The sequence below is a fragment of the Desmodus rotundus genome, chromosome 13 (genome assembly GCF_022682495.2).
Source record: "Desmodus rotundus isolate HL8 chromosome 13, HLdesRot8A.1, whole genome shotgun sequence".
Taxonomy (NCBI): Eukaryota; Metazoa; Chordata; class Mammalia; order Chiroptera; family Phyllostomidae; genus Desmodus; species Desmodus rotundus.
In genome coordinates, this window is record NC_071399.1 from 50,751,193 (window position 1) to 50,766,285 (window position 15,093).

At 36.8% G+C, this 15,093-nt stretch overlaps 1 protein-coding gene across 10 annotated transcripts in view; it reads left to right on the plus strand.

Moving 5' to 3' along the window:
• CCDC122 (coiled-coil domain containing 122) overlaps window positions 1–15,093 on the plus strand; it is a 49,697-nt gene that overhangs the window by 2,291 nt on the left and 32,313 nt on the right. For 5 of the 10 annotated variants that reach the window (XM_053916326.1, XM_053916330.1, XM_053916324.1 and 2 more), the window contains exon 2: window positions 6,251–6,335. The exons of 3 other annotated variants lie outside the window; for them this stretch is intronic. In XM_053916326.1, coding sequence (XP_053772301.1) covers window positions 6,287–6,335 — 49 coding nt within the window. In that variant the 5' untranslated portion in view covers window positions 6,251–6,286. Of the gene's footprint in view, window positions 1–1,694; window positions 6,336–15,093 lie in introns of those variants that run through there. 2 more of the 10 variants (XM_053916325.1, XM_053916327.1) reach the window with 2 other exon arrangements.

Here is a 15,093-nt window from a genome sequence, read left to right on the forward strand (position 1 = left end):
CTATATCTCCAAACCATCAGTTAAGCTATTCCAAGATTTTGTTGTATTTCCACACTATTTCATGGGTTTACATAACATTCAATTAAGTTATGAAAGCATAGTAACAAGTACAATTGATATAAGCAGGCTCAGGAACATACATATATGACTCATTGGTAGATTGTACAAATCAACTGGTAGGATCAGAAGTGGGCAGAGTCACTAGAAAGTAGCTTCCTAACCAGTATTCAGCATGATATGGGAATTAGCATCTTATGATTTATAAAAGAAATAGAATGAGTTAATTGGTTAGAAGTTAAGTGTAATTAGACTTATTCTGTATTTATTATACTTCCTACGTTTTAAGTATTTGACTATGTGTTTATCTCCTCACAGTGACTTAGAGCATTTTGAGGGCAGAGATAGTGCCTGTTAAGGGGAACCATTGGGAAAATCCCACACTTTCTCATATCACTATGTAAATCTTCTCAGGAACACAAGAGGAATTTAAAAAATCTGAACAGTTGCTTTTAAGCCATTTACATTAAGGCTTACAGGTACTTCCAGAAAAGGATATATAACATGCAAATATTTTTGTTTAAAAGCTCTGTTGTTTTTCTAAAGTTGCCATAACAAATTAGCACAAATTGTATGGCTTAAAATGACAAAGATGTATTCTCTCATGGCTATGGAGGCAGAAGTCTCAAATCAAGGTTTTGTCAGAACCATGTTCCCTTCAAAGGTTTCCATGCGTCTTCCAGCTTCTGGTGGTTCGATGACTTGGGGCTCTCCGGCTTCATCCTTACATGGTCTACTCCTCTGTGTCTGAGTCTCAGATCTCCCTCTATCTTTCTCAAATAAGAATGTCTGTGTGGAAATAAAGGACAACCATATGAGAACAAAGACTATTTATGCTGAGCTAGCTAGAGCAAGGGAGTCAGCCACCAAGGCAGGCATAGGAATGGGAAAGCTCTATCATGGAAAAAAGGGAAATCTTCAGGTGTGCCCTGATTGGAGGCTGTTGGCATGGGGAAGTTGTAGGTGGTCTAACTAGAAGTAGGATGACATGTTATGCACATTTGTTTCTCTGGTTGGTCCCAAGGTGTAAGTGGGGACAAAACTTAGGGAAGTTGTCAGTTATTAATCAAATACTGGCCATTTTGGACCAATTGTTACAGGGTTTATTGTTTGTTTTCCTCAATTGTTATTAGAGATAGTAGTCTAAAATCCTAAAAGTCTGATTTACAGATTAACTTTACAGATGGTTCCTGGTTTGGTTACTGTAGATAATATGTGGGTGGATGATGGTTTTCTGGGTTGTTCGGTTCAGATTATGGATCAGAGTTCTACTTTTATGGGTGGTCTGGTCACTGCATATTCAGTCTCTCACCTGTCAATGAAAAGAGTGCCCACTCTAAATCCAGAAAAATCTCATCTTGAGATCCTTACCTTAATCTACAAAGACCCTTTCCAAATAAGATCACATTCACAGGTTCTGGGAGTTAGGACATAGACCTATTTTTTTTGGGGGGGATCACCCTTGAACCCATTACATGCTCCTCTTATTTTATTTATTTATTTATTTATTTATTTAGAATCATGTTTATTTATTTATAGAGTTTTTTTAAAAGACCTTTCCCTTTACTGTCCTGAATGACAAAAACAGATAGGTTATGACTATATTTCACCAAAGGCCTATATATTTTTTCAAACAGATGCCTGAATGGTCTCTAAAAGCTTGGATTCAAGCTACACACTAATCCTTGTATGTATACATCCCAAAATGAGATATTTTGGTAGTCCGGTATTATCTGTACATTCAGAGACATCCCACCTTTAGGAGAAAGCTATAGGCAGCATGGATAATATATGAATGTTGTACATGATAGGAAGTTAAGGAATATTACAAATTCTCTGGTTTCTTTCTGTTTTTAGCATTCTGACACTTTAATCTCATTTCCTAGCCAAAAAAGAGAACAATCCGTAGTTTCAGCAGGTTTAAAACATTGATATATAATAGGTATGCAAGTTTTAAATGATTTAATTACTTAATTCCTTTTGGGTGATTCTGATGATGTTACAGCTTAATGAAAACATTGGTTGAAAAGACAGTCTTTTTTACCTTGAAGTATGTATTTTTGATTATTACTCATTTGTGTAGTATGTCACATTTTCCTCATTATGCCTCTTTAATTTATTTGTTAAAATTGAACCGCCCAAATCTGATTTTATCATGCTTATTATAAATATACACCATAATAATAAATTCCCTTGATACCAGGAAAAACTTGTATCTCATCTTTCCCCAGGTTAATTTTTTAGCTTACCCAATCGAATGTCAGCTTTAATATTAAATTTCCCCTCCCCCTTAGAAAACGAAACAAAACAATTTCACACTTATGTGAAAATTATCTATATTTTTCTTTCCTTGCTTTTTTTAACTGAAATATCTACTCTGGGGGGATAGGATGAAATTATGAACTTAATTACTTAAACTACCTTGTAAGTTCACACACCAGCTTTTTCCATTAAAAATGGAAAATGGTGCTTATGTGACATGGTGCACACATACAGTTTCCTCCTCTTAATTCTTCTAAGCCAAAAGCTCTCAAAATTCCCAGTGGAGTTTGACAGACTTGCTTTATTTTGCTCATTAACTTGGAGGGAGGTATCAGATGAGTTACCAAAAGCTGGAACCATGGCCTTTTTAAAATCTCCTCCCAAGGGCCAAGTACAGGGGCTTGTCTTTGGAATTCAAATGAGATCATGCACAAATCATGCTTACCATAGTATTTTATTACATATTAAGTACCTAGTAAATAGTAATTTGGATCCTAATTGCTTCAAATTCCATCCTTCCTATTTGTTTGATATATGACCTTTGGCATATTTCCTAATTTCTCCAAGTCATAGTTTTCTCATCTACAAAATATATGTAAAAATAAAATCTAGTCTGTAGGGTTGCTCAGAGAGGAAAAAAAGATAATCCATGTAAAAGCACTTAAAAGAGTACTGGTTAGATAATACCCAATAAATGTTAACTATAGTTAGTATAGAAGAATGGTGATTTATTATAGTATTTCCATTGCATTGTTTTCTGTAAAGCGTTTTTAGTTGAAAGTGGTTTTTTTTAACAGTTTTGTTTTATATTTAATACTTGGATATTTACTATCAAGTACTTTAGGTATTATAAGTTTATTTGTTTTAGAATCAGTCACTTAATTCATTTTTATATTTTCCATTATGCCTTGCATTTAATATGTATCCACATATCTGGTTCAAATGAAAATTGATAACATCTAGTCTCTCAACTCGTTTTGTTTTATGCAATTATAATGAATGATCAGTAGATGGAAGCAGTTTGTTTTCATTTTTATACTTTGTCTATTATACAATGGAAATCCAGAAAAAAACCCTAAAACTTTCCCAATTTTAAAGGAGATATTTTTACATGAATAGGAGGTTTAAACAAAGATCATCCCAGGAGTTCTTCAATTTATGTAGCTTTAGGAATATAGATCAAGAAGGACCAGTTACTTTATTTTTTATAGTATAAACTTAATTTTCTTCCTTTTTTAAGTTTGTTTATCAAATACTATAGAAAACAAAAATGAGTAAGACTTTGTATTTGCCTTTCTGGAGCTTACAGTCTAATGAAGAAATATAGTATAAAATAATGGAAATAATAATAAAAATGTGTTATATGGCAGAACTTCTTTTCTAAATGCTTTACAACATGTATTATTTCATTTAGTACTCACAATAATCCTAACAAGGCCAAGTACTCTTGTTGTTCCCAACTTACAGATAAGGAATCCGAGGTCTGGGTTGTAAAGAATTTAACCTAATAAACTAGTATGTGGCACAACCTAGATTCAAGAATAAACTGTATATTATTTTGGGAACTCTACTCTTATAAATCATGATATAATAAAGATATAGAAACAACTGTATGAGAGAAAGAGAGAAATCACATATACTCAGCGAGATCAAGAAAGACATCTTACAGAAGATGCCATCTAAGAGAGAGTTGAAGGATTGGTTGCAGTGTTGACATGATCAGAACAGGATTTTAGGAGCATTATCAGTAGAACTGAATTGGAGTGTAGATAGAGTACAATTAGAAACTTATTATGTGTCAGGCACTGTTCTAGGTCTCTGCCGTTATGGAGCTTATATTAGAAAAAGAAGGTAGAAAAGAAATAAATGTATAAGATGCAAGTGGTAATAAATGCTATTTAGAAAAAGGTTAAGGAAATGGAGTATACAGGAGGGAAGGTCATGGTTTTTGAGAGACTTACCAGGGAAGGCTTCTCTACTAAGGTAGTATTTAGAAGTGGTAAGGAGTGATTGGATTGCAATGTAATTTAAAGGTGGAACCAATGAGCTTTGCTAAAAGAATTGCATGCATCTTGTATGAGAAAGAAAAGAGTCAAGATGCAGGCTGGTCCTTTGGGTAAAACAATTGGGACAGTAGTGGTAAGCCACATACTTTGGGAGGATTTCCCAGAGGACCTGTGAACAACCAACAATGAAGTCTCATTTATGATTATCTTAAGCAAGTCTGGTTCAGTTGCCCCTGGCCCTACACCCTATTAGAGACCTCCCTGTTAATGTCTTCAGGGTTTGGGCCTGAACAAGAAAAATGAACTAATAATTTATTGAGATGGAGAAGACTGTGAAGAAGCAGGTTCTGTGAACATGATGGATACCAGTGGACAGAGAAATCAAGAGTTCAGTTTGGCACATGTTAAGTTAAATGCCTACAAGAAATCCAAATGCAGACATCAGGCAATATGGTATCAGTTTAGAGCTCAAGAAGGATGTTCAAGTTAGACATGTAAACTTAGGAGTTGTAAGCCTATGAATGGATTTGAAAGCTATGGGACTGGATAGCATCCCCTGCAGAGTGAGTATATGGAAAATAAGAGGCCTAAGGACTGAACACCAGAACACTCTAACACAGATGAAAAAGGTGAGGAGGAACCAGCAAAAGAAACCAAAAAGTATGGTGTTTCAAGAAGGAGGGCATGATCAGATATGTCAAATGATGCAGATAGGTCAAAAAAGATAAGAACTGAACTTGTTCACTGAATGTAGCAATGTGGAGGTCATAGATACTTTGAAAAGAACTTTTTTTAAACTAAGAGTGAGGAGAGCTCCAAAAATCTCTCATGAGGAAGTCTGGCTATCTATTTTGGTACTCAGTAAATTTAGCATTTTGATCACATTTTCAGCTGGCAGCTTTGCAAAGAGAATCTACAAAGCATAAAGTCACCATTTAAAATGAAAGCATGAGACTGAATGACCTTAGCAGTGTCTTGTCATTGGTATGGCGTTCCAGTCTAGGCAAGAAGTAATTTCTGATAAGATTATGATTGGTTCTAGATGGTGATGAGGAGGGATAAGTGAAACCTGTTAGGAATGTCAGTCCACCAACCTGTGACTATTATGCAACCTTAGACCCACTGGGCATTATGTATACTATATACCCAGTGTACTTGGAAGCAGGTAATCTTCAGGGTAGAAGCAAATTATAGTTATGAAGGGAAGTCAGGGGTCAGCCAAATGCCCAGCTTGAGAAGTTTGTAGCGATGGCCAAGAAATGAAACAAGGAATGAAGAGTGAAAAAAATCAGGAAACCAAATTTAGTAAAAGGAGATGCAAAGAGGGGCAACTCACAGTCTTTAATGGCCATTGGGTGAGTTTTTAAAGGATGTGGGGATAGAGAGCCAGTTTGAGAGCTTGACTGATATGGACTAGACAGTAACTTAATTTACTTAACAATTCTAATTTCTCCTCACATCTGTGTGGCTTTATGTAATACCTCATGAGTGAGTGAGAATAATAAAACACTTTATTATTTAAATTGGGAGATAAATTGAAATATAAAGCAAGTGCTTTCCAAATGAGATTGACGTATATTCATGGCTTTCTAAATTAATACACCTTCATGATTCCTTGACCATATTTGTTTACTTGGAATATTATGTGACATGATTCCAGAGAGGTGGGTTGTAGACAGTGACCCACGTAGTAGTTGACATCTAAAATAAAAGTAAGCTTAGATATATGTGATATTTTCCCCATAAGCTTGCATTTTATTGCTACTAATGAGTTTATAATATTGTGGTTAGGATCTTTCAAGGATGTCTTCAAATAATTCTTATTGAAAGAATGAAAACTATGAGTTTCACTTTTTATTAGAGAAGTTACAAGGCTTAGAAGAAAAAACAATCTTTTTTAAAAAAAGATTTTATTTATTTTTTAGAGAGGAGGAGGGGGAGAGAGAGAGAAACATCAATACATGGTCGTCTCTCATGTGGCCCCTACCAGGGACCTGGCCTGCACCCGAGGTATGTGCCCTACCTAGACGGGGAATCAAACTGGTGACACTTTGATTCACATGCCAACACTCAGCCACTGAGCCACACCAGCCAGGGCACAGTCTATTTTTTTAATGGTCAAGTACAGTGGTTAAGAGTATGCTTTTTTGGACATAGTCATATTTGCTTACTCCGACACCTACCAAGGTCTCCAGGGGAAAACCCATATACTAGCTTACATCCAACTGCTATTTTCCTGCAAACAAGGATTATTATATGTCTGTGTTCTACTCCTGAAGAACCTAGAAAAGATACGATGAAGGCCTTGTTGATAACAGGACACATAGGATAAGGATGTTCTCTCATATCTGTAATCTCTTGCAAGTGAACTTGTTTTAGGCTGTAATGCCTAAAATGTGAATATTCTAGCATCTTGAATCTAGCTGGCAGAGATAGGCATATGGCTCTCTATAGAAAAAGAGCAGCAATAGGGTTGTGGTTGTTATTAGACTGTTCACTGGTATTCTGATTCCACTCCTCTTGGTATGTACTGGAAATCACTTCCTTATTATCTAAACTTGGGTGTGACCAAAAACTGATTTTGGCCAATGGAGTGTAAGTAGGGATTATGTGTGTCATTGCTGAACAGAAGGCTTTGAAAGCATAATTTGCCATGTTTCCTTTCTTCTACCATGTTGATTGTGGAAGCTCATAAAAAGATGGAGCCTCCATCAAGAAAAAGAAATAAAAGGCATCCAAATTGGAAAGGAAGACGCAAAACTGTCATTGTTTGCAGATGACATGATAGTGTACATAGAAAATCCTATGGACTCCATCAAAAAACTACTCAACCTAATAAGTGAATTTGGCAAAACAGTGGGGTACTAACTCAATATTCAGAAGTCAAAGGCATTTTTATATACCAACAATAAAATAGCAGAAACAGAAATCAGGAAAAATATCCGATTTGATAGAGCAACAAGAAAAATAAAGCTCCTAGAAAGAAACCTAGCCAAGGAGGTAAAAGACCTATACTCAGAAAACTATACAACACTGAAGAAAGAAATTAAGGAAGACACAAACAAATGGAAGCATGTACCATGTTCATGGATTGGAAGAATTAACACCACCAAAATTTCCATACTGCGCAAAACAACTTACAGATTCAACGCAATCCCTATTACAGTACCCATGACATATTTCACAGATACAGAAAAAACATTTCAAAATTTATATGGAACCATAAACAACCCTGAATAGCCACAGCAATTTTGAGGAAGAAGAACAAAGTAGGAGAGAATCACAATACCTGATATCAAACTGTATTATAAGTCCACTGTAATCAAAACAGCCTGGTACTGGCATAAGAACAGACACATAGATCAATGGAACAGATTAGAGACCCAGAAGTAAACCCAAGTGTCTATGGTCAATTAATATTCAACAAAGGGGGCAGGAGCATAAAATGGAGTAAAAATAGCATCTTCAACAAATGGTGTTAGGAGATCTGGACAGCTACATGCGAAAAAAAAAAAAAAGCCTCGATCACCAACTTACACCATACACAAAAATAAATTCAAGGTGGATAAGCCCTGGCTGGTGTGACTCAGTGGACTGAGTATGGGACTGCAAACCAAAAGGTCACTGATTCCATCCCTAGTCAAGGCACACACCTGGGTTGTGGGTCAGGTCCCCAGTGGGGGTTGCTCAAGAGGCAACTGCACACTGATGTTTCTCTCCCTCTCTTTCTCCCTCCCTTCCCCTCTATAAAAAATAAATAAACAAAACCTTTAAATTCAAGGTGGATGAAAGACTGAGATATAAGTCACGACACCATAACAATCCTAGAGGAGAACATAGGAGGAAAATCTCAGATATTCCATGCAGCAGTATTTTCACTGATATGTCCCCTAGAGCAATGGACATAAAGGAAAGAATAAGCAAATGGGATATCATCAATATAAAAAGCTTCTACACGGCTAAAGAAAACAGTATTAAAATGAAGAGAACCAATGGTGCGGGAAACATATTTGCCAAGGATACCTCAGACAAGGGTTTGATCTCCAAAATATATAAAGAACTCACATGACTCCACTCCAGGAAGACAAACAAACCAATTACAAAATGGACAAAGAACTTCAATAGACACTTATCTAAGGAGGACATACAGAGGGCCCAGAGACATATGAAAAGATGCTCAGCATCAGTAACCATCTGAGAGATGCAAATTAAAACCACAATGAGATACCACTTTATACCAGTGAGAATGGCCATCATAAACAAATCAACAAACAAGTGTTGGAGAGGATGTGGAGAAAAGGGAACCCTAGTGCACTGTTGGTGGGAATGCAGACTGGTGTAGACACTATGGAAAACAGTATGGAATTTCCTCAGAAAACTAGAAATGAAAGTGTATTTTGACCCAACAAATCCACTGCTGGGATTATACCCTAAGAACCCTGAAACACCAATCCAAAAGAACCTATGCACCCCAGTGTTCATAGCAGCACAATTTGCAATAGCCAAGGGCTGAAAGCAACCTAAATGCCCATCAGTAAATGAATGGATCCAAAAACTGTGGTACATTTATACAATGGAATACTATGCAGAAAAAAAAGAAGAAAGAAAGGAAGGAAGAAAGGAAGGAAGGAAGAAAGAAAGAAAGAAAGGAAGGAAGGAAGGAAGGAAGGAGAAAAAGAAAGAAGAAGAAAGAAAAAGGAAGGAAGGAAAGAAAGAAAGAAAGAGAGAGAGAGAGAGAAAGAAAAAAAGAAAGAAAAGAAAGAAAGAAAGAAAGAAAGCTCCTACCATTTGTGACAGCATGGATAGAACTGGAGAGCATTATGCTAAATGAAATAAGCCAGGCAGTGAAAGACAAATACCATATGACCTCACCTCTAAGTGGAACCTAATCAACAAAACAAGCACGCAAAATATAACCAGAGACATTGAAGTTAAAAACATACTGATAGTAACCAGAGAGGAGGGGGGAAGGGATAATGGAAGGAAAAGGGGGAAGGGTTTTCAGGAGCATCTGTAAAGGACACATGGACAAAACCAAAGGGGGGTAGGATCAAGGGTGGGAAGTGGGGATGGCTGTAGTGGATGGGAGTGGTGGGGAGAAAATGGAAACAACTGTATTTGATCAACAATAAAAAATGTTAAAGAAAGATTGAGTCTCCATCAGCCTTAGTTCCCTTAGATGGGAAGTACTTCCCTGCCAACCTTATTTTGCCATAGAGCACCATAAGAAATAAACTTTCATTATTTTAAGCCAATGAGATTTTGAGGTTATTATTGCAACATAACTTTGCCTATCTCTTTTACATTTATTTTTAATTATAGTTGGCATACAATATTATATTAGTTTCAGATGTACAATATAGAACTTTAAATGTTACAAGGATAGCAAGCCTCTTGGCTCTGAAGACCAAAAAATAGCTGAAGGAGGTTATAGGGTAAAGCAAGGGTGATTATTATTGTTGAATTTATGATGAGTTGTTCAGGATAATATCTTTGATTAAGTTAAGAAAGAAATTCTGTTGCTGTAATGTTTGAAGTAGTAATGTTCTTGAGTAGAACAGAAAGGAGTACAAAATTGGAGGATTTGCCTTAGATAGGAACGAGGACACTTTACTCATTGCAAGAAAAGAGTAGACCAGCTATAGGTACAGGTGCAGAAAGACTGGTAGATGGGGAGGTTTACCATCCTTTCTGATTTTTCCTACTATCTGAGTTACATAAGTAGCTGGGTTATCAAATAAAAGAGGAATGGGAAAGATGTGGGAAGTTTTAAGACAGAGGAGAAGGAATGAAATAAATACCTGTGAAACTTGGTGAGTTCTAATGGCCAGCATCAGTGGTCCACTTGACACAAATAGTTTTTAATTTAAAATGAGACCACAGAATAGGTTTTTTCTTCTCTTTTTAGGCATTTCAGCTACTAGAGGATGTGTAAAGCAGTTGGCTAGGATTTTTCTAGGGAAGTAGGACAGTGAGAGTGCTATAATAGAAGTGAGGATGAATGTGAAGGAATCTAAGCTAGGTAAGGAGTGAATTGAATATATGATAAGCCAAGAGAGTGTGAACATGTAGAAGAGTCAATGTGATTGAACAGCTCTTATGGCCAAAATACTAGGAGGAATGAGCTGAAACTGAAGAGTTTGAATTTGAGATTATGAATGAGGTATAATCTGTGGATGTGTGGGGAGGATGGATGAGAGAATACTTTAGAGAACTAAGAGGACAAGATATGAGAAGTACCATTGTGTGGATGTTGAAATCCCAAAGAAATAGAAGAGGAGTAGCAATAGAGACACAATAAATTAGATGCTACAATATAACAGTGAGGAGTAGAGATCTGGAAGCCAACTGATAACAGCAAGGAAGGGTAAAGCTTATATAGTAGCCTTATGGCATGAACTTCAAAGAAACAGTAGTTTAGGAAAAGTAGAGGATCATAGTTTGGCAGTAGTAATGGAGAACAGGAAAAATGCCTCACCTCCAGACTTAATGGCTTGAGGATAAGAAAGCCCTATCTTTGAGAATTTCAGTTATAACTGGGAAAAAAGGGTGAAGGAAGAGTCCACTGAAGAACTTGAAGATGTAGCTGATTTTGCTGCAAATGGACTAAGAACTCCAGGGGTCACAATGGAAGGATATGAAATAATTGGGGAGTGGGTAACATATCAAATCAAGGGACATTTTGAGCTTAATTAGGATGGTCTTCATGATGAGGAATGACCTGCGGTTAGACTTCTAGCGAGTAAGGTTAACAGAGATGCGGGGTATAATAGGAATAATGCCCACAGTGTTTTAGGCAGATTGTGGTGATGACACTATGATTTGGAGGAGAGAGAAACGGGACCCACCAGAATATAAGGAACTTAACAAGAATATGACTCAATGGAGTCGCCTCTTCAGTCATACAAATTGTGGTGTTGAGGCCACTGGAGATCTATGGGAACTGAAGCAGTTTCATTGGTAGACTTTACTGAAATAGTTACCCTAAAAAGAAATGTGGGAATGAAAAGGAGAGGGTTAATTAAAGTGATATTCTAGTAATATAAGAATATAAAAGTAGTTAGATTCTAGAGTGGTATATAAGATATTACTCTTTCTTTAAAAAATTTATACTCTTGGTAGTCTAACATCTGGTCAAGAACATAAAACTTGGAGACAAAAATACCTGAATTCAAATAAAATCTCTAAAAGCTGTGTGACTTTGGGTAAATTTCTTGATTTCTTTGTGATTACTGTACTTCTCTGTAAAATAAAAATTATAATAATACTATCTAACTCATAGGATTAAATGAGTTATTATTTGAAAGTTAATATTTGTGAAGTTCTTTTTAAAAATTTTTATTGTTATTCAATTACAGTCATCTGCATTTTCTTCCCATCCCTCCACCCCACCGCAGCTGAACCCACCTCCCTCCCCCACCTCTACCCTCCCCCTTGATTTTGTCCCTGTGTCTATTATAGTAGTTCCTGTAATCCCCTCTCCTCACTTTCCCCTCCCCACTCCCCCCAGGCTATCTTTAGATTGTTCTTAACTTCAATGTCTCTGGTTATATTTTGTTTGCTTTTTTATTATGTTAATTATATTCCAGTTAAAGGTGACATCATATGGTATTTGTCCCTCACCGTCTGGCTTAATTCACTTAGAATAATGCTCTCCAGTTCCATCCATGCTGTTGCAAGGGTATAAACTCCTTCTTTCTCTCTGCTGCATAGAATTCAATTGTGTAAATGTACCACTGTTTTTGGATCCGCTCATTTGCTGATGGGCACTTAGGTTGCTTCCAGTACTTGGCTATTGTAAATTGTGCTGCTATGAACATTGGGGTGCATAGGTTCTTTTGGATTGGTGTTTCAGGGTTCTTAGGGTATAATCCCAGCAGCGGAATTGCTGGGTCAAAGGGCACTTCCAGTTTTTATTTTCTGAGGAAATTCCATAGTGTTTTCCACAGTGGCCCCACCAGTCTGCATTCCCACCAACAGTGCACTAGGGTTCCCTTTTCTCCACTTCCTCTCCAATATTTGTTTGTTGATTTGTTTATGTTGGCCACTCTGACTAGTGTGAGATGGTAGCTCATTGTGGTTTTAATTTGCATCTCTCTGATGGCTAGTGATGCTGAGCATCTTTTCCTATGTCTCTGGGCCCCCTGTATGTCTTCCTTGGAGAAGTGTCTGTTCAAGTCCTTTGCCCATTTTTAATTGGTTTGTTTGTCTTCCTGGAGTGGAGTCCTGTGAGTTCTTTGTATATTTTGGAGATCAGGCCCTTGTCTGAGGTATCATTGGCAAATATGTTTTCCCATACTCTTGGTTCTCTTTGTAATTTGGTGCTGTTTTCTTTAGCCATGCAGAAGCTTTTTATTTTGATGAGGTCCCATTTGTTTATTCTTTCCTATATGTCCCTTGCTTTAGGGGACATGTCTGTGAGGATGTTGCTGCGTGGAATGTCTGAGATTTTCCTGCCAATGTTTTCCTCCAGGACTTTTATGGTGTTACAACTTATATTTAAGTCTTTTATCCATCTTGAGTTTATTTTTGTGTATGGCATAAGTTGGTGATCGAGTTTCATTTTTTTGCATGTAGCTGCCCAGATCTCCCAACACCATCTGTTGAAGAGGCTGTTTTTGCTCCATTTTATGCTCCTGCCTCCTTTGTCAAATATTAATTGACCGTATAGACTTGAGTTTATTTCTGGGCTCTCTGTTCAGTTCCATTGGTCTATGTGCCTGTTTTTATGCCAGTACCAGGCTGTTTTGATGACAGTGGCCTTGTAATACAGTTGGATATCAGGTACTGTGATCCCTCCTGCTTTGTTCTTCTTTCTCAAAATTGCTGCAGCTATTTGGGGTCGTTTATGGTTCCATATAAATTACTGAAATGTTTGTTCTATATCTGTGATATATGTCATGGGTACTGTAATAGGGATTGCATTGAATCTATAGATTGCTTTGTGTAGTATGGCCATTTTGATGATGTTAATTCTTCCAATCCATGAGCATGGTACATGCTTCCATTTGTTTGTGTCTTCCTTAATTTCTTTCTTCAGTGTTGTGTAGTTTTCTGAGTACAGGTCTTTTACCTCTTTGGTTAGGTTGATTCCTAGGTACTTTATTTTTCTTGTTGCTATATCAAATGGGATTTTTTTCCTGATTTCTCTTTCTGCAGTATCGTTGTTGGTATACAGGAATGCCTTTGACTTCTGAATATTGAGTTAGTACCCCACTGTTTTGCCAAATTCATTTATTAGGTCGAGTAGTTTTTTGGTGGAGTCTGTAGGATTTTCCATGTACACTATCATGTCATCTGCAAACAGTGAGAGTTTCATTTCCTCCTTTCCAATTTGGATGCCTTTTATTTCTTTTTCTTGTCTGATTGCTGTGGCTAGGACTTCCAGTACTATGTTGAATAGGAGTGGTGAGAGAGGGCATCCTTGTCTTGTTCCTGATCTTAGTGGGAAAGCTCTAAGTTTTTGTCCACTGAGTATGATGTTGACTGTAGGTTTCTCATATATGGCCTTTATTATGTTGAGGAATGCTCCCTTTATTCCCACTTTGCTGAGTGTTTTTATCAGAAATGGGTGCTGTATCTTATCAAATGCTTTTTCTGCATCTATTGATATGATCATGTGATTTTTGTCTTTGCTGTTGTTGATGTGATGTATTATGTTTATTGATTTGGGAATATTGTACCATCCTTGCATCCCTGGGATGAATCCCACTTGGTCATGGTGGATGATCTTCTTAATGTATTGCTGGATGCGGTTTGCCAATATTTTGTTGAGAATTTTAGCGTCTATGTTCATCAGCGATATTGGCCTGAAATTTTCTTTATTCATTGTGTCTTTATCTGGCTTTGGGATTAGGATGATGCTGGCTTCATAAAAAGAGTTTGGGAGTCTTCCATCAGTTTGGATTTTTTCGAATAGTCTGTGAAGGATAGGGGTTAGCTCTTCCTTAAATGCTTTGTAGAATTCTCCTGTGAAACAATCTGGTCCAGGGCTTTTGTGTGTTGGGAGTTTTTTGATGACTGCTTCAATTTCCTCTGCTCTTGGTCTGTTCAGGTTTTCTGCTTCTTCTTCATTCAGTTTTGGAAGATTATATTTTTCTAGAAATGTGTCCATTTCACCTATGTTTTCAAATTTCTTGGCATACAGTTCTTCATAGTAATTTCTTATAATCCTTTGTATTTCTGTGGTATCAGTTGTAATCTCTCCTCTTTCATTTCTAATTGTGTTTATTTGGATCCTCTCTCTTTTTTTCTTGATGAGCCTACTTAAAGGCTTGTCGATTTTTTTTTTTTATCTTTTCAAATAACCAGCTCCTGGATGTATTGATCCTTGGAATTGTGCTTTTAGTCACTATGTCATTTAACTCTGCTCTGATTTGGTTATTTCCTTCCTTCTACTTGCTCTGGGCTGTCTTTGTTGTTGTTGCTCAAGTTCTTGTAGGCGTAGGGTTAGGTTGTTTGTTTGAAATGTTTCTGTCTTTTTAAGGTAGGCCTGTATTGCTATGAACTTCCCTTTCAGGACTGCCTTTGCTGTGTCCCATCGGTTTTTGGTTGTTGTGAGTTCATTTTCATTTGTTTCTAGAAACTTTTTAATATCTTCCCTAATCTCGTTCTTGACCCATTCATTGTTTAATAGCAGCTATTCAGTCTCCATGATTTTGAGTGTTTTGGGTTTTTTCCTTTGGGGTTGGTTTCTAGTTTCAGTCCCTTGTGGTCAATGAAAATGCTTGGTATGATTTCAATTTTCTTGAATGTTGAGGCTTGCTTT